The sequence below is a fragment of the Anomaloglossus baeobatrachus genome, chromosome 1 (assembly GCF_048569485.1).
Source record: "Anomaloglossus baeobatrachus isolate aAnoBae1 chromosome 1, aAnoBae1.hap1, whole genome shotgun sequence".
In the NCBI taxonomy this organism is placed as follows: Eukaryota; Metazoa; Chordata; class Amphibia; order Anura; family Aromobatidae; genus Anomaloglossus; species Anomaloglossus baeobatrachus.
The window spans coordinates 134,081,275-134,100,557 of NC_134353.1; the positions used below are offsets into that span (position 1 = coordinate 134,081,275).

Sequence of the window (19,283 nt, forward strand, 5' to 3'; positions counted from 1 at the left end):
CGTGAGGAGAGAGAACGCACGGAGGGGAGGAGGTGGGGGGGGGGGGCGGTCACAGTAACCCGGGCACCAAACATCATAATGAGCTGAGGACACCATCGGGCAAACAGCGCTGACAGTGTCCTAGACAGAGGGTAGCCCTGTTTGTCCAGGACCCCGGCACATACAGGGCACAGGGAACGGGGGAGAGTACAGAGTGTGGGGAGGGGGCAAGGAAGGATGAGAGGGGCAGGGGTTCATCACACTGTACCTGCCCAGCAGGGTGGCTACATGACATCGGCTATGATGCCCGTCTACAAGGAGAGCATAAGCTCCTGCCCCTGTTGACATGACATAACAGGAAGCAGCAAAATCCCAGCAGAAGCGGTCACATGACCACTCAGGCGGGGGAGAGGGGCTGACAGCAGGGCAGGTAGGTAGTTACTATCTACTTACCTGCCCCAATGTAGCCCATTAGTGAAATGACAAAAAATAAGTAAAATAAGCCAGATAACCCCTTAAAATGATTGTATTATGTAAAACTGTTACTTATAACTGTTTGTACATGAACCTCTGTGGAATATGTTGACGCTATATAAAGATTATTATCTCTATTGGTTGCACGGATCATGTACAAGCACATTGCCTGTAGGCGGTTTAGCACTGATTACTTTCCTTCTTTCCCACCATATACACAGATTCATGTTAGAATTAACCTACAACATATAAAGTGCTTTATTGTCCGTCCTTCAGCAGAATAAAGAAGCCGACCACAATGCACTGAATACAAAAAGAAACCTCAGATACGTTTAGGGACAACGTACTGGACATTAAGAACAAAAGTCGAACAAAGTCATTTACAGGGTTAAAAGGTTTCTCTGAATCTCCTGTCCACATTTCAGCACTGGGAGCGGATTACAGAGATGCTTCTGGTAGCGGCAGTTCTGCTACAATAAATAAAAGCAGTCGGCCCATACAGATCGCAGGGTGGTGAGCCGCAATAACCAAGACAGCCGAGAGTAAATGGTTAATCTTCATTGCAAAAAAAAATAAAAATGTTTCAGTGGTTGCTATGGGCAACAGTCCCACTTTTCTTAGCAATGTGACCCTATTGTCCCGCTATGAGGCGTAAGACAGACGGTCACCACTCCAGTTCCACTGGATACTCCCCAGTGAGGCACGCGGTGCAGTGGCTACGAGAACTGGAAAAGGCATTTGTGCCATTTAATCCATTCTGTTGGTCTTTGAAATGTTTAATGCCTTCACGCACTGCAGACGTGAGGCCGTCCACGGACAGGTAAACCACGCTGTTAGCACCTAAAATAGAAGAATGTGGAATTAGACTTAAAAATATAGGAACAGTAAATTAAAGGGGGTAGGAAGCCGCCCTGCTGAAAATGAACATAAGTGTATATCTACCACGGCTATAGAGTATGGTGACGCTCTGCACCAGACCAGAAGCAACGATGTTCTGACCATCAGTCACCGGACCCTGCAGCCAAGCACTGCCCACCGCAGCCAGGTCACTGGTGGTCATCACTGATCCATCACTGCTAGAGCTGAGCGAGTACTTAACTATTTGTATTAGCTATACTCATAACGAATACTGTCTAATACTCATTTATTAATTCCGAATAACGCGTGCAATGCAAGTGAATGGGGGAATACTCGCAAAGTAACGAGTAACCCGAATGCCGTACTATTCGTGAGAGTAACGAATAGTGAGGAATTCAGGTTACTCGTTACATCATGAGTTTTTCCCATTGACTTGCATTGCACACGCTATTAGGAATGAATACACGGGTAGTAGACAGTACTCGTTATGAGTATAGCAAGTACAAATAGTTAGGTACTCACTCAACTCTGATTACTGCCTCTGATTCCTCTGCTCAAGTGCAGACTAATCAAAGTGGAAAGGCTGAAAATGATGGCAGGTATGCTTGTTCTTCAGTAGGGTAGCTTCCCACAACTAGAAATGTAGTATAGTTCTCCTGATGTAGCCATTTCTCTTACCTCATATGCAGGGCATTGCAGCTTAGGTATCCATGGTTATGGCAATACATATAGTACGTTGCTAGTGGTCATAACCATAGATGCCCAAGCTGCAATGCCCTGTACATGAGGTAAGTGACATAGCTTATCAGGAGAACTATACTATATTTCTAATTGGAAGTATTTGCTAATATTAAATTTACACCTTCTACATATTGGGATAGGATCTTGGAGATGGGAATACCCCTTTAAAGTTCAAAATGTTCAAATAACCGCAATCGTAAGTTGGATATAAATGTGCTTACCAATATACCCTGCCAGGTCATTGAACTCTGGGCGGTTGGCAATCAGTTCTTCTTTTGTAGGAATATTAATTCCCATGTAACAGGGATGTCTTATTGGTGGAGATGCCACTCTTATGTGGACCTGTAGGAAGACAACAGCATTGATCATTTTAGGAGTCTAGTGAGAGGCGTCCATAGTTTTTATAGGTCTTTGGCCCAAATGTAGAAAAGCTTAGCTGCACGACATCGCTACGTTACATGTTTGGACACTTCTCCCTTGGCTGGTGGTTGTTGTTGACCTGTCCCCTTCCTTAGGATTTGTACACCTTTTGGGGCATTTTTTGTAATTAAACCTGGATTTGTAAAGTTCCTTTTTAAGAAAAAAAAATAAATCAAAAATCTTGGGAGCATTCAGCTTCTACAGCCTTATGTATAATAGCACAGACTGCAGAAGGGCAACAATGAAATCTGCTGGTGACTTTGCCCTGTGGCATGTTACAACCAGAGCTGCCAAGTCAGAATAGTGGCCAAGTGACCCATAAGAGGGCCGGAGCCGTGCTGGAAACCTGGGATGACCACAATCGGGGCGTATAGGATTGTACTTATCGTACACATTTACACCGGTCTGACAAGTAAAATCAAAAGTGCTTTTAAAATGTTTTCAAACTGTGTACATATTTATGCAAATGTCCATAAGAACAGGGTGACCAAATATCTGTGAATTTTGTTGCACACAAAGTATTTTTACTCCAAAGGGCTCAACTTACAAAACTATTTATTCTAAGCCCAAGAAAACTGGAGCTGGATGGTAAAAGTCACCAAGCTGAGAAGCTTCATACAGATAACGCAGCCACATCATCCCTCACATCGCGCCACAAACCTCTTTAGCTCCAGAATCCTTCAGCAGTTTAATAATCGGAGAAATGGTGTTTCCTCGCACGATGGAGTCATCAATCAGCACTATTCTTTTGCCAACAAAGTTGTCTGACAGAACTCCAAACTTTTTGGCCACACCAAGTTGCCGTAGCCGCATATTGGGCTGAATAAAGGTTCGACCGACATAACGATTTTTGCAGAGCACTTCTACATACTGAATACCGCACTGTGAAGAGGCAAGAAGAATATTAGCAACAAATAGGAAACTCCATGGGCTATAATGGAAGTCTTAAAGGGAACCAAACATCAGGATTTTCATGTATAAGGTGCAGCCAGTGCAGTACTGGCACTATCAGGCACATTGTGTACATACCATTAGTGGGCAGCTCGGGTGTTTAGGCTGTGAAATCCAAGTTTATAAAGTTTGAAAATTCATCATCTCTTTGATTGATGTTTGCACCTCTGCTGCTAATGTCCGGGCGGGTTATGCACGTGGATTCCCGCCCCCCCGCCGTCTGTTCCTCCCTCCCTCTGGCTGTATGTAAATTTCTACTCTTCTGTATACGGCGTAGGAGTTAGCGCCTGCGCATAGCGCTTATCTACGGTGCAGTGTTTCTGAAGCCCACAGTATTATTGTGCATGAGAGAGCGGCGCATGCGCCCTTGCTTCTTCAGATTTGTTGCGACACCGCACGCGCTCCCGCGGTCACAACAAATCTGAAGAAGCGAGGGCGCAAGCGCCGCCCTCTCATGCACAATAATACTGTGGGCTTCAGAAACACGGCGCTGGAGATGAGTGCTATGCACAAGCACTAACTCCGACGTAGTGTACAGAAGAGTAGAAATTTACATACACCCAGAGGGAGGGAGGAACAGGCGGTGGGGGAGGGCGAAAATCCACGTGCATAACCCGCCCGGACATTAGCAGCAGAGGTGCACACATCAATCAAAAAGATGATGAATTTTCAAACTTTATAAACTTGGATTTCACAGCCTACACATCCGAGCTGCTCACTACTGGTATGTACACACTGTGCCTGATAGTGCCAGTACTGCACTGGCTGCACCTTATACATGAAAATCCTGATGTTTGGTTCCCTTTAAACAATAGTTTACCATCTCTGCATAGCCCAGAGCAGCAGGAGTTGCAGATTCCGGCACGGTGCTGACCAGGTCGGCCTCTACCGGAGCTTCAATAGCCAACTGTTGACCACACCGTCTTCTGACCGAATACACCATTTGTCCTTTAAATAAAAGTAATAAAGCCATTAAGGTCCAGAACTTGGCAGCTGAATGTGAACAGCAGTGTTGAAATTAAATACGGCCTCATTACACATTATGTGGGATGCACTGCTCATAAGGGCTTTAAAGTAAAGTAGGGATAGGAAGAAAAAAAAAAAAAAAAAAAAATACCGATAGCAGAAATGTATTTTTGATATTGTAAAGGCACATAAGGTTTCCTCCCTTAAGAACTACAGTTCCACCATCAGTAACCCTAGAGTTTGACACTGTCCATTTCCTGTCCCTTAGTTTACTTGACTTTTTTTGAGAGTTTTTGATGCAGTGTTTTTTTTTGTCTGTTTGTTGTATTGTTTTTTAAACTTCCTGGTATTGACATTGTAAGGTGCAGATTATATTCAGGTTTTTTTGTGATTCCACTGCAAACATGTTTTTTTACTTGTGGAATTTTCGCACCTACTGTAAGTTCATGGGGAAATTACACACAGAAAACTGAGTGTCCCCGCAAGAGAAATTACATAGTTACTTAGGTTATTAAAAAAAAAAATAAAAAAACCTCGGTCCATCATGTTCACCCTTCCTCCACCAGTTCTACATTTGGTCACTAAGTCATTTATAACCAATAATGTTGTGTGTACTGAGGAAATCATCCAGCCCTTTTTTAAAAGCTGTTATAGTGTCTGCCATTACTATCTCTTGTGGTAGTGTATTCCACAGTCTGACTGCTCTAACTGTAAAGAACCCTTTCCTATTTAGCTGCCAGAATCGCTTTTCTTACACTCACAGTGTATGCCCCCTGGTCCTTAGTATTGTCTTTGGAAGGAAAAAGTCATATGCAAGTCCTTTATATTGACCACACATGTATTTATACAAATAAACGAGATCTCCTCTGAGACGTCTTTTTTCTAAGCTAAACATATCTAACTTTTTCAACCTCTCATCATATGGGCGGCCTCCATTCCTTGTTGACAAATTGACATGCTGCGGATTGAAAAGACACGCTGCAGATCAGCTTACCCATTGTAAAAAAAAAAAAAAATAACAGTGAACATGAGATTTCTATTAATCTCATCCACTTTGCTTGTACTGTAAAATGCTGCATTTTCAAAGCAAGCCAAAACAGGCAGAGTCAAAAACTGCTCATCGTGGGCACATAACCCTAAATAGGTTGTCCCACAAAGTACACTTTAATCAATAGATCTGGGAATAAAAATAAGTTTTAAAATTGGATGTGCAAAGATAGTGTTATATATGTGCCCCTGCTATGTACTGTGTAATGGCTGTGTCTGACCGTACACAGGGGCATTGTCTGATCATACCACATCTCCTGGGCAGGGAAGGGAGTAAAAGAGTACACAGAATCAGCTGTGATTCCATGCTGTCTTCTCTGTATATTTTTTGCTTCCTCCTCTGCCCAGGAGCTGTTGTATGATGAGACCATTTAGAACTTATTTGCTATTCTAAGATCTATTAATTAAAATGTACTTTGTGGAAAAACTTCTATAAGTGAGGACTACACTTAATTTAAAGATCCAAAACTTTTTGTAATTCGGGTCTTTTCCCTAATGTGTTGAGTGTTTTCAGTTCATTACTTTTGTGAATACAAGATTGGCTTACATCATAGTTTGAATAATTGCAAAATAGATCATGCAGCAAACAATGTTGCTGGGGATCCATGCTAAAAAGCATGAGGGGGGGGGAGAAGAGAAAGTACCTTCAAATATGGAGTCCGGTCGCGCAAAGTAAACATACTCAAAGATGCAGAAGGCAGATGGGTCTCTCTCGCGATATCTGGGTACTATATCCAAAGTCTCTACGCCGTCAGAAGAGATTTTCACTATTTCCCCAGGGAGGACTTCTCGGTAATATCTAGTCAAGCACAAGGAAAGAAACATACATATCATACATATACCCTTAAACATACTGACAGATCAGACCTTGCATAAAGTTACACAACAGTTCAGACAGGATAAAATTACAGCACGTGTGTCTCCGACAGGGCATTCCCGATAGAAGACATTTATGGCATTTCATGTCAGACACATACAGTTCTGACAGCCGCATGGAAAGAGCCTCCACCAATATATCCAGTTGGCAATTGGTGGTATTCATAACGTCCATTGAAATGAGAACAGCGCACCAGCATGGCTGCCTCACCAGGTGGGTTCCCGTATTTAAACAGATATGGGTCCTTTCTATTAGGCCTGCATCTATCACACATGTATGGCTTATCACATGGATATGCTATAATGTCAGGGTTGCACATACCCCTTTAAACACCGGGATAGAATCCAGCACTGCATGCACGCCAATACTTACTCTGCACCAATGGAGAGAAAGCTGCAAGATTCAGAAGACACCACCCAGCCCTCCGTGTCTGATCGGTTCTTCTCTACATAAAAAAAAAATAAAAAGAGGATGATACACAATTCTGAACACCTGCCAGAAGTGCATTTGGGATGTGTCAATACAATCTGAATAAATGGAAACACCCCCAAAGCACAGCCAGGCTAATAATTATGGCTTCTAAGCTTGATTCCTCAATGCTGGCACAACAGATAGCTATGACACCGGTATTATTTTGTCGTACTAGGACCTACACAGCTTTACCAAAAATCTTCATATGTATCATACTAACTGACTGCCTCAAAAGAATGCGGTTATGGTTTCTTTTCTTAAACGGGAACCAATCACCAGGATTTTCGTATATAACCTAAAGCCAGTGCTATACTGGCACTATCAGGCTGATTCTATACATACAGTGCTATACTGGCACTATCAGGCTGATTCTATACATACAGTGCTATACTGGCACTATCAGGCTGATTCTATACATACAGTGCTATACTGGCACTATCAGGCTGATTCTATACATACAGTGCTATACTGGCACTATCAGGCTGATTCTATACATACAGTGCTATACTGGCACTATCAGGCTGATTCTATACATACAGTGCTATACTGGCACTATCAGGCTGATTCTATACATACAGTGCTATACTGTCACTGTCAGGCTGATTCTATACATACCTACAGTGGTCAGCTCGGATGTTTAGGTTTTGAAATCCAACAAAGTTTATAAAATCATCAGCTTCGTGAGTGACAGCAGCTGAGGATCAGATAATATCTGGGGGTATTCATAGTTATCTCCTCCCCTGTTATAATACTTATGCTAATTCTACAATCAATGTAACTTTTCATTTCCAGGACCTATGGTGAGGTCATACCCATGTGACCAGAAGGGGCGGGGCCTCAGCCAATAGGAAAATGTTGCTAACTGATACCAGCTTTGCTGCCTGAGGCCCTGCCCATTCTGGTCACATGGCTATGACCTCACCACAGGTCCTGAAAGTGAAAAGTTACATTGATTGTATAATACTTATGGTAATAATAACAGGGGGAGGGGATAAGTATGAATACCCCCCAGATATTTGATCCTCAGCTGCTGTCACTCAAAAAGCTGATTATTTTATCAACTTTACTTGTTTGGATTTCAAAACCTAAAACATCCGAGCTGACCGCTACAGGTATGTATAGAATTAGCCTGATAGTGCCAGTATAGCACTGGCTTTAAGTTATATAGGAAAATCCTGGTCATTGGTTCCCTCTAAAAATCAGGTCCAGTTCCCCCCACTACTCCCAAGTGGCAGTAATGCTAGTCTGCGGAGTGAGGAGGTTGTGCCGTGTAGTCGTCAGTATTCATATCTCCATATAGGTTGGTAATCACACTTTATCTGATCACAGCATACGGATTACCTACTCACAAGATAAGTGGGGGTCCCACACCCCTATCGATCAGCTATTATTTAACAGGCCATATGTAAAAATTCTGAATGGCGCTGCGCTGTGTTCAATGTGTAGTACCCACTATTAGATATTGCATAAAAGCTCCTATTCAAAAGGTAGCGGCCAATCTGCAGCATCCGGCAATGGACACTATACATACAAAGGAGCCTGGCTTTGTAGCTGCGTTCAAAGAGTTTCCAGAGCAAACTGCAGATCAGTGAAGGTGTCGCGACCCCCTACCTATGTGATACTGAACACAGCCCCTTTAAAAATTTCATTTTATAACTACAGTTGGCAATTAAAAAGAAGAAGGGGGGACGATTCTATAAACTGGAAGTGTAATAACACTTGCACCTTTCTCATATGCCTCCAACACTGCAACATATTGTGACAACATGAGAAGAGCAGAGAGATATTCTCATGGTCAGTGTTGCACAATGCACTTTGCTATTGGTACATGGGGTTTGTTTTAGGGATTTATAATCTTATTTTCGTTGGCTGACTCAAGCTTGTGACTACAATGTAGGAACAGTTATTCATAATTAAAGGAACACGCAACATCTGCAAAAAAAAGTCATCTACCATAGTGAACAAGTTTTGTAGTCTACACTGCACCGAATTGTGATAAAATTGTCACAAATGTGGCCCCTGGAGACAGGCATCAAACATATTTGCCAACTCGTTAAGAAACTCTAGGAAACCTCCAGAAAAAGGTAATGTCTTCAAGGCGAGCTTGGGGGGGGGGGGGGTGCACTCTGGAGGTAGGGCTGCAGAAAACGCCACAATGCCAACAGATTCCAAAAGGAAAAACTGAAGACACAATGTACCGGGGAGCAGATTGGAGCACAGGGAGTCGTGGAGCCTCTGGCTCGACGTCTTTAGAGGAGTAGTTTGCTATTGGTCTTGTATGGTAATGTGCATGGTGGGGAAACTGATGTCCCATCTTTAACTCCTTCAGCCTCGGGCGATTTTCCGTTTTTTTTTGCTCCCCTTCTGAGAGCCGTAAACTTTATTTTTACGTCAATCTTGCCATATAAGGGCTTGTTTTTTGTGGTACAAGTTGTGCTTTTAAAGGAATCCGTAAGTTTTACCATATAGTGTACTGGAAAATATAAAAAAAATTTCAAGTGCGGAACAACTTCAAAAAAAGTGCAATCGCACAATAGTTTTTGGGATATTTTAGTTACCATGTTCACTAAACGTGATGTGTGGGTGTGATGCCTGAGGTCGGTGCGAGTTTGTAGACACCAAACATGTATAGGTTTACTTTTACCTAAGGAGTTAAAACAAATTCACAAGTTTGTCTAAAAAAAGTGGCGCAGTTTTTGTGCCATTTTCCAAAACTCGTAGCAATCTCATTGTTCAGGATCTATGGCTCAGTGAGTGCTTATTTTTTGCGTCTCGAGCTGACGTTTATAATGTTACCATTTTTGCGCAGATGCTACGTTTTGATCGCCTGTTATTGCATTTTGCGTAAGGTTTGCGACGACCAAAAAACATAATTTTGGCATTTGGAATTTTTAGCCACTACGCCATTTACCAATCGGATTAATTGATTTTATATTTTGATAGATTGGGCGTTTCTGAACGCGGTGATACCAAATGTTTATATTTTTTATTTTTTTAACCCTTTAATTTTCAATGGGCTGAATGGGGGAGTTACTATAACTATCAGCAGTCTGATCGCTCTTCCATTTCTCCAGCTCACAGCTACCCAGCTGAGATCTGGAGAAAAGCTGCTTTTTTCTTACACACAACGCTCTGTCGGCAATGAGAGAAAATGACTCATGATAGCTACAGGAGTAATCACATGACCCTGTGCTACCATGGCAACTACCAGAAGTCACGTGACCACATCAATTATGGCAGCGCGCTGATGCATCTCGCTGTTAGAATTTGACAGCAATATGTAAGGGGTTAATAAGTGGGGGTGGAAGCGATTCCACTCGCGCCTGGCAGGCACACATCTCAGCTGTTGATATGTGCACAGATCGCCGCAGACTACCCACGGCAACCCGCGGGGATTAACCTCACACGATCCATGACGTACCCAGTAGATCATGTGTCGTGAAGAGGTTAAAATTTCCCAGAAACCTGAATGAAGCAAAGCTTAAAGCTATGGATCCAAACTCACTATACGGTCTATAACCTTATCTTGCAGATGTAATAAGGGCTCCAATATTCGGCTTCATTAGTGTACTACATACAAGGAAAGGATTACCGTATATACTCGTGTATAAGCTGTTTTTTTTCAGCACATTTTTTATGCTGTAAAAGCCCCCTTCGGCTTATATTTAAAGCTCACTTCCGAATCATAAGACACACTCCCCCCTTCCCCCACCACCACCCCAAAACTGGTGGGAAAATGGGGGTGCATCTTATAATCTGGATAAAGCTTACTGGGTCGGCGCGGCAGAGCGGGGTCAAACGACGCAGGGTCGGCGATACTGTGGTTCGGGGATGTTGCGTCTAAAGAGGGTCAGCGATTCTGCGGGCACAGAAGTATCACAGCAGGTGCCATTGATCCTGCCAGCGGATTGTGGGCTCCGTTGAGCCTGCTGGTGGATGACGCGATAGACCTCAAGAAAATGTCAGCAGAAACGACGTGAGCGCAGATGGAGATCTCGGCTCTCCAAGATCTCAATTTGCTTACGCGGCCAGTTTAAGGTCTATCGCGTCAATCGCTGGCTGGCTATAGAGCCCGAAGCCGTCCAGCAGGCTCAATGGCGCCTGTCGAGACACCCCTGAGCCCAAAGTAATGCTGATCTGTCCTGTGATCCTCCTGAGCCACTTTACAGCCACTACCAAGCCGTCCTGGTGAGCTAATCGGCACACTAGGATTATAAGACAAATCCCCATTTTAACATTACATTTTTTTTCCAGTTTCCCTTCTCTAAATTTGGGGTGCGTCTTAATAAATCGTATTATATTAATAATCCTAGGCTTATACTTGAGTCAATACATTTTCCCAATATTTTGATGTAAAATTAGGTGCCTCGGCTTATATTCGGGTCGGCTTATACCAGAGTATATACGGTAGAAACTCAATACATAGACAGATGCATGATCATGTCGCCCTCCAGCTCTGGCTCGGCTTCTTTTCTGCATACTCCTTTTTGAGATCATGAGTCTCCAGTTTTTACATCAACAATCAATGACAACTGGAATCCAACCTTATAAAAGCAGAGCAGTCACTACACGAGCATTACCTCTATCTTCACTTGTCACAGGGATGAGCCGCCCAATGCAGAGAGGACGATTGCCATACGGATCGCGGACAGCATAGATTACGCCATTGTGCATGATGAGCAAGGAGTACGAGGTCGGCGTCTCATTCATCAAGTTTCTTATTCTATAGGAGAAAGCGTTAGAGGAGCGGTCACATTACCAGTATTGGGACAGGCACCTGAAGTGAAAACGACCAAATTGTGCCCAGTTAGCCATTTTTCCTCCCCAGTGTCATATGACTCAGTTATCTGGTGTTATCGCTCACACACACTCTCATACTGGTCACTGGAAGTTAACATGGCTCCTCACGACAAAGAATTCTCTGAGGATCTACATCATCATCTTGCTCTACATAAAGATGGCCTAGGCTATAAGAATATTGCCAACACCCTGAAACTGAGCTGCAGCATGGAGGCCAAGATAATACAGTGGTCTAACAAGACAGGATCCACTCAGAACAGGCCTCGCCATGGTTGACCAAAGAAGTTGAGTGCATGAGCTCAGCGTCATATCCAGAGATTGTCTCTTCAAAATAGACATATGAGCGCTGCCAGCATTGCTGCAGAGGATAAAGGGGTGGGGGGGGGTCAGCCTGTCAGTGCTCAGATCATATGCGGAACACTGCATCAAATTGATCTGCATGGCTGTAATCCCAAAAGGAAGTCTCCTCAAATAGTTTGATGAAGACAAGCAAACTAAGGACATAAATTACTGGAACCATGTCAAGTGGTCTGATGAGACAAAGATAAACTTATTTGATTTAGATGGTGTCAGCAGGTTTGTGTGTGGCAGCAACCAGGTGAGGACGACAAAGACAAGTTTGTACTGCCACCAACAGTCAGGAATGGTGGTGGAAGTGTCATGGTTTGGGGTTGCATGAATGCTGTCGGCTGTGGGGAGCTACAGTTCATTGAGGAAACCGTGAATGCCAACATGTACTGTGACCTACTGAGGCAGAGCATGATCCCTATTGAGCATCTGTGGGGCCTCCTCAAACAGAAAGTGGAAGAGTGCAAGGTCTCTAAGGCTGCTTTCACACCTCCGGTTTTTCCTGTGCGGCACAATCCGGCGCATTGCAGAAAAACCGCAACCGTTTTTTTTTTGCCGCTGGTTGCGTTTTTTTTTTGCATAGACTTTCATTAGTGCCGGATTGTGCCGCATGGGCTTGCGTTCGGTCCGGTTTTTGCCGCATGTGGCAGATTTAGCCGATGTGGCGGCCGGATGGAACGTTGCCTGGGAAGTTTTTTTTTGTCCGGCAAAAAAAAACCGCATCGCGCCGGCGCGATTTGCAATGCATGCCTATGGACGCCGCATGCGGCGTCCTGCGGCAAACACCGCATCCGGCCTCCGAATGCGTTTTTTCCACTGCGCATGCTCTGTAGTGCGCCGCAAGTGGCAAAAAACGGACGGGCCGCATGTCAAAAACGTATGCAAAGGATGCGGTTTTGTCGCTGCATCCGTTGCATAGGTTTTAGAGCCGCCTCTGTTAAAACCGGAGGTGTGAAAGCAGCCAGCTCTGTGATATCATCATGGAGGATGGAAGAGAATCCAGCATCTCCTGTGAAGCTCTAGTGAACTCAGTGCAAAAGAGTTAAAAGGCAGTGATTGAAAATAATGGTGGCCACAAAACATATTGCCACTTTGGGCACAATTTGGCCATTTTCACATAGGGGTGTACTCACTTTTGTTGCCAGCGGTTTAGACAGTAACGGCTGTGTGTTGAGTTAGAGGACACACTACATTTACACTAATACAAAATGAACACTGACTACTGTACATTGTATCAAAGTGTCATATCTTCAGTGCTGTCCCAAGTAAAGATAAAACATTTAAAAAAAGGGGGGGTGTACTCACTTGTCATACTGTATGTTATATCCAAGTACAAAAAAGCAGGCAGCACACTATAGGAATATCAAAGAAGTTACACTTGTGTGGCAAAAAAATAAAATAAAATAAAAAGCATTCTTTCAACTTTGATTGACAAAGGCTCTTGGGAGCTGAAAAGTTGCTGTTTTTGCACACATGGCAAATTAAAGGTTTGCTCACCGTTTGGATACTACCAGCTTTTCTGAACTTTTACTAGGTTACCGGGCCGTAATCTGCAGGCTCACACCTAATTTCCACATGAAACAAAAGATGAGGCCGCACGAGACAAAACAAAAAGTAAAAAATAAGTCCTAAATTTTTTTTTTTTTTAACTCAGCTGTTTATCAGAACGGATTAGCAACAAAAATAACTTTATACATATAAAGTCTTAATTTGTTTTTTAGCCTACTACAGAAAAGTTAAAAGCTGAGGGGGAGGCTCCTGCTGCAGCCAGTTATAAAAAAAATATGTAGGAAAGACAAAAAGGTTAAAAATTTAAGACTGAATATAGTTACACATTATTCCAATAGGAGAATAAAGGAATGAGAAAAATAAGGAATGTTCTATAAAAATAGCATCAGATTCTTAATTAAAAAAAAAGAACAAAAAACTGTCATTTATGATTAAAAGGTTGAGTGGTTGGGAAATTTTCCTTTGAACAGGACTGAGCTGCAATACCCTACACCACCACCTAAAGACTATGGCGGCGCTGTTTTTTTTGTTTTTTTTTTAAATTAACCAAATACAATCTCAAGTCAGGGTGACAGGCAGGAAAGCTCATTTTCTCAACGACTAAAATATTCTGCCCCTTCTAACAGTGCAATAGAATACATATTTTGTCCATTAGTAGTTATGAGGAATTACAGGCTCAAGCTACAAATACTTTACCGTGCCACCCAGTCAGCGGAGTGATCTTCCTCCATAGGCGGCGTGAATGCCAGGAGCTGTGTGATCAGTTCACTGTCGGAGCTGGTGGACAGACCAATGCCGTGCCGCAACAGCTGTGGAGAAGCACAAAGTCACATCCAGCCATACCGGGTAATATGGTGCAATTACGGAGACTCTAAAAACCACAACATAAATCAAAAGCAATAACTTTGATCAGCTGACAGCACAACATAATTATAAAACCAACAGCAGCGCAGAAGATTGCTGTAGACAAGTCTACATGACATTTATAGACATCTATCTGCAGAAGAACCAAGATAAGTGACAATTCACCAGGTTTACAGCTCAGCAACAGCAGGTACGTCCTTACAGCAGTGACCAGAAGCATAAATGCTTCTAACTACTGCAAAACTTTAGATTAATTAGGAAAAAATCCCAAAACCTTCTTGATCATGAATACAAGTCTACGGTATTAGATTTACATAGATACAGAACAAAAACAACTAGTGTGATCCTGCAACGTGACTTGTCTTCTGCTGTATGTAGGTCAAGATGCCCACCACAGAGGAAAGATCTAACCTCTCTTCCAATCTTATGCAAATAGGGTCTTCCGGCCTAACATGCAAATTTTTCAGATACAGAGGTGTTGTGATGTCATACTACATGCATCGCTGAATAAGGGCATTTTTTATTTCCCCATTGAATATATGGAAGACGTCACTGCTAGTAGGATCAATCACTTCGTTCAGCATGAAGAATCTTAGTCTAAGTGGAGTAGCTATAAGTACCAGAATATATCATCATCGGACATAAGAGAACCCCCCACATCCATAACACAGCATGAAGAGGTTATGGACAGATGAAATGTAACAAGCACTCAATTAGCTCATCTGCAAGTCACATTGTGCCAAAGGATCAGAGAATTCTTCGGTTTCAAAATGTAGACGTAACAAACAAGGGCACCATTCATACCGGGAAGTAGAATGCGATAAGGCTGGGGGGCTGCATGGCAACTTTGGTAGTGACAGGTCGTGTGATCAAACATTGCCGATACATAATGCAAATGCTTAGGCTGCTTTTACACATCAGTTTTTTGGCATCAGGCACAATCTGGCGAAAAAACTGATTTGACGGATCCGGCGAAAAAACTGATCAGTTGCATCAATTTTTTCCATCAGTTCCTTCAGTTTTTTGACAGATCCGGTGTGATACCGAGTATGCTCAGTTAAAAAAAAAACGGATCCGGCAGGCGGATCCGTTTTTTCCGGATCCGGCGTCCATAGCCTTCCATTATAAAACATGCCGTACGGCGCTGGATCCGGCGTAATCTGTTTTTTTTTTTGCCGGACACAAAAAAAGAGAATTTTGTTTACTTACCGTAAATTCTTTTTCTTATAGTTCCGTATTGGGAGACGCAGACATTGGGTGTATAGCTTCTGCCTCCGGAGGACACACAAAGTACTACACTAAAAAGTGTAGCTCCTCCCTCTGAGCATATACACCCCCTGGATAACCAGATCTAGCCAGTTTAGTGCAAAAGCTGAAGGAGAATAGCCACCCACAAGTAAAGATAGAGCAAGAACCGGAACAACCGGAGCCTCTGTCTACAACAACAGCCGGTGAGAACACGCGGAACAAGAAACTGCCAACAGGCAACAGGGAGGGTGTTGGGTCTCCCAATACGGAACTATAAGAAAAAGAATTTACGGTAAGTAACCAAAATTCTCTTTTTCTTTATCGTTCCTATGGGAGACCGAGACATTGGGACGTCTCAAAGCAGTCCATGGGTGGGAATAAACAGAAAACTGAGAAGTAGGCGGAACCTAACTTCACAAATGGGCGACAGCCGCCTGAAGGATGCGTCTGCCCAAGCTCGCATCTGCCGAAGCATGAGCATGCACTTGGTAGTGCTTTGAAAAGGTATGCAGGCTAGTCCAAGTGGCAGCCTGACAGACCTGCTGAGCCGTAGCCTGGTGCCTGAAAGCCCAAGAGGCACCGACAGTTCTGGTCGAGTGTGCCTTGATCCCCGGCGGGGGAGGCACCTGAGTACACTGGTAGGCATCGGAAATAGCCAACCTAATCCAACGAGCTAGGGTCGGCTTAGAAGCCGAGAGGCCCTTACGCCGACCTGTGGTTAGCACAAAAAGAGAGGTGCACCGCCTAAGAACAGCGGTGCGAGACACATAGATCCGGAGCGCCCGCACCAGATCCAGAGTATGCAACGCTTTTTCAAAGCGATGAACAGGAGCCGGACAAAAGGAAGGCAGGGAAATGTCCTGGTTAAGGTGGAAAGGAGAAACCACCTTAGGGAGAAAGTCCGGAGTCGGACGGAGAACCACCTTGTCTTGATGAAAAACCAAAAAAGGTGACTCCGAAGAGAGCGCAGCCAAATCAGAGACTCTCCTGAGGGAAGTTATGGCCACTAGAAAGACCACCTTCTGTGAAAGACGAGACAAAGAAACCTCCCTAAGAGGCTCAAAGGGGGGTTTCTGCAAGGCCGTGAGGACCAGATTGAGGTCCCAGGGATCCAAGGGCCGCCGGTAAGGCGGAATGATGTGAGACGCGCCCTGCATGAAGGTGCGCACCTGCGCCAGCCAGGCGATACGCCACTGGAACAACACTATGTTCACCTTCTTACAATTTCGCCAAGTAGCAAAAAAACTATTTGTTTGAATTAATTTGATTTGTTTGTATTCTATTTTCTACAGCAGACTCTGTGAACAAGGCCTGTGGCCGCAACGTCAGAGCAATTTTCTGTCTTTAGTTCATTTTCCTTTGCATGGCTTTTTTGAATTTTCAATAAATTAATACATTATTCACTTCATTGAGTGTGCAGTGTACTTCTATATGTATACCAAAGGGATTCTCCCATTCACTAGCACCTCATCCTCAAATTAGTGTGCACGCCCCTCTTTTCTATTGTCTAAGTCTGTGTCGGCTGTTGCACCTGTGAACACTAATGTCGTCTGACATTTTTGCATATGATAATCAGACAAGTAGTCACATCATCTCTAGAGTAACAAACTCTTCTGAGTTTCTTAAAATCCCTACAAAGGAACTTAGAACACGAGATTTGGAGAAGGAGAAGAGGAAACTTATCTCATATGATCTACATTGCATCACTCTGGCAGAGTATTTTCGCCAGAACAAGATTCCAAGGGGCCTTAGATGTCACCAAAAACCTACACTCTTTTCTGAGAACGAAGACTACTGTAAGAAATTTGAAGGCATTCTGAACAAGTGTTCCCTTGATATTATTACTTTGACTGTAGAACATCTTCAGATTGCCATCGAAGAGTCCAACAACAAAATCTCAGCAATTGAAACCCAGCTGGCCACAACTCTTTCTACGTCTGAACTACAGAATTTGAAAACCCAACTTGACACAACCCTTGAGGAATTCAAGAAGTCCTTACAGGAGAAAAAAAGACAGAAATTTCAACGCGATAACGCCGACTATCTTTCCAACAGGGTCTACCGCTGGAACGAACCCACTGACAATAGGCCATGGCGACGTGGCCCTGGTACACGAAGACAAGACTCGGCCAGCTCTGGAAGCGATTCAAGCAGCAGTATACGTTCAGCCCCCCTTTTTTTTAGAGAAAGGACTCAGCCCCCCTTTTTTTTAGAGAAAGGACAGAGAAGAAAACGCGGACCAGGAGGTCCTATCATCGCACCAACAGACAGGATCACACGCTCCCAAGTAAGACGCCTAACTTAATCATTAATATCTCTGATTATACTCTGTCTCATGCTGAAATGTCATTATTAAATAAGGGTTTAACTTTTTGCCCAACACCATCTTGGGACACTTTTGAATTAGAATGTGACCTACAGAGATTTTACAGAAATATCAGATTGAAAGCCCATTTTGGTACAAAACCTGACATAACACCTCAGCCTAACATCACCCCTGAGGTCCCCCAGACATCATTATGCCTTAACCAATTGGGCCTGAGGAATAAGAGTAACTTTATGCCACCCCACACCAACCACGCAGTTGAGGCGTATATTAATCTAATTCAAAAAGACATTGATCACCTTATTCGTGATTATAAAGTAGGGAAATACCCCACACATAGTAATCTAAGTGAAGTTGAAAGGCAGGCACTCCATTCTATTCGTAATAACTCGAATATAATTATTAAACCAGCTGATAAAGGGGGAGGTTTAGTTGTTATGAACAAATCAACCTACCTTAATGAAATTAAAAGACAACTATCAGACACCAATACTTACACTAAGATACCTCAAGACCCCACGTTCAGAATCCAGCGTCTTATTCATAATGTTCTCGCTCACTTTGCAGCCAGAAAGGTCATCGACAATAAAACCGTCACATTCCTTACCAATTCCCATCCAATCACTCCAGTTCTCTACATCTTACCGAAAATCCATAAATCGCTACAGAATCCTCCGGGACGCCCTATTGTGGCTTCCACGGACTCCGTGTTAGCTCCTTTATCCATCTTTCTAGAAAAATTCCTCACGCCATTCGCTAAAAAACTAAATCTTTCATATTGGATACAGGTGATTTTCGAACAAAAATTAAAAATTTAAATCACATACCTCCTGATAGTATCCTAGTGACTATGGACGTGAATAGTTTGTATACTTCCATTATCCATGACCTCGGGATAGATGCAGTTAAATCTACATTAGAAGGATCTGATATAGCCGAAGAGACTAAGGACTTTTGTCTACAACTACTTAATATTGTCTTGAGGGAAAACTTCTTCCTTTTTGGGGATGAATATTTCCTTCAAATTCGTGGAACCGCGATGGGGTCCAACGTGGCCCCCGCGTATGCCAATCTATACATGAATGCCTTTGAGACATCACATGTATACCTCCACCCTCTTTTTGACAATATTATTTGCTGGTATCGTTACATTGACGATGTTTTTTTCATTTGGAACAACGACACAACTATCCTAGAAACCTTCATCAGTGACCTTAATTCCATCAGAGAGGAACTATCTTTTACTCATACCTTTAGCCACACAGAAGTAGTCTTCCTGGACACCAGAATTTCAAAAAATCAATTAGGCAAATTAAGTTCTGACATCTATACTAAACCGACTGACTGTAATGGATTACTCTCTTTCAACAGCTGCTACCCGAAGGCCATAAAAACTAGTTTACC

At 43.2% G+C, this 19,283-nt stretch overlaps 1 protein-coding gene across 1 annotated transcript in view; it reads right to left on the reverse strand.

Annotated features, from left to right (window-relative positions):
• Positions 1 to 541: 541 nt before the first annotated feature.
• Positions 542 to 19,283, reverse strand: part of PPAT (phosphoribosyl pyrophosphate amidotransferase) — a 46,740-nt gene continuing 27,998 nt past the window's right edge. Inside the window, exons 4-11 of the mRNA XM_075334329.1 lie at positions 14,138 to 14,250; positions 11,365 to 11,507; positions 6,686 to 6,758; positions 6,081 to 6,235; positions 4,244 to 4,371; positions 3,133 to 3,354; positions 2,274 to 2,394; positions 542 to 1,293 (exon numbers count right to left, since the gene is read on the reverse strand). Of these exons, the coding sequence (XP_075190444.1) occupies positions 1,118 to 1,293; positions 2,274 to 2,394; positions 3,133 to 3,354; positions 4,244 to 4,371; positions 6,081 to 6,235; positions 6,686 to 6,758; positions 11,365 to 11,507; positions 14,138 to 14,250 (1,131 nt within the window). The 3' untranslated portion in view covers positions 542 to 1,117. The remainder of the gene's footprint in view (positions 1,294 to 2,273; positions 2,395 to 3,132; positions 3,355 to 4,243; positions 4,372 to 6,080; positions 6,236 to 6,685; positions 6,759 to 11,364; positions 11,508 to 14,137; positions 14,251 to 19,283) is intronic.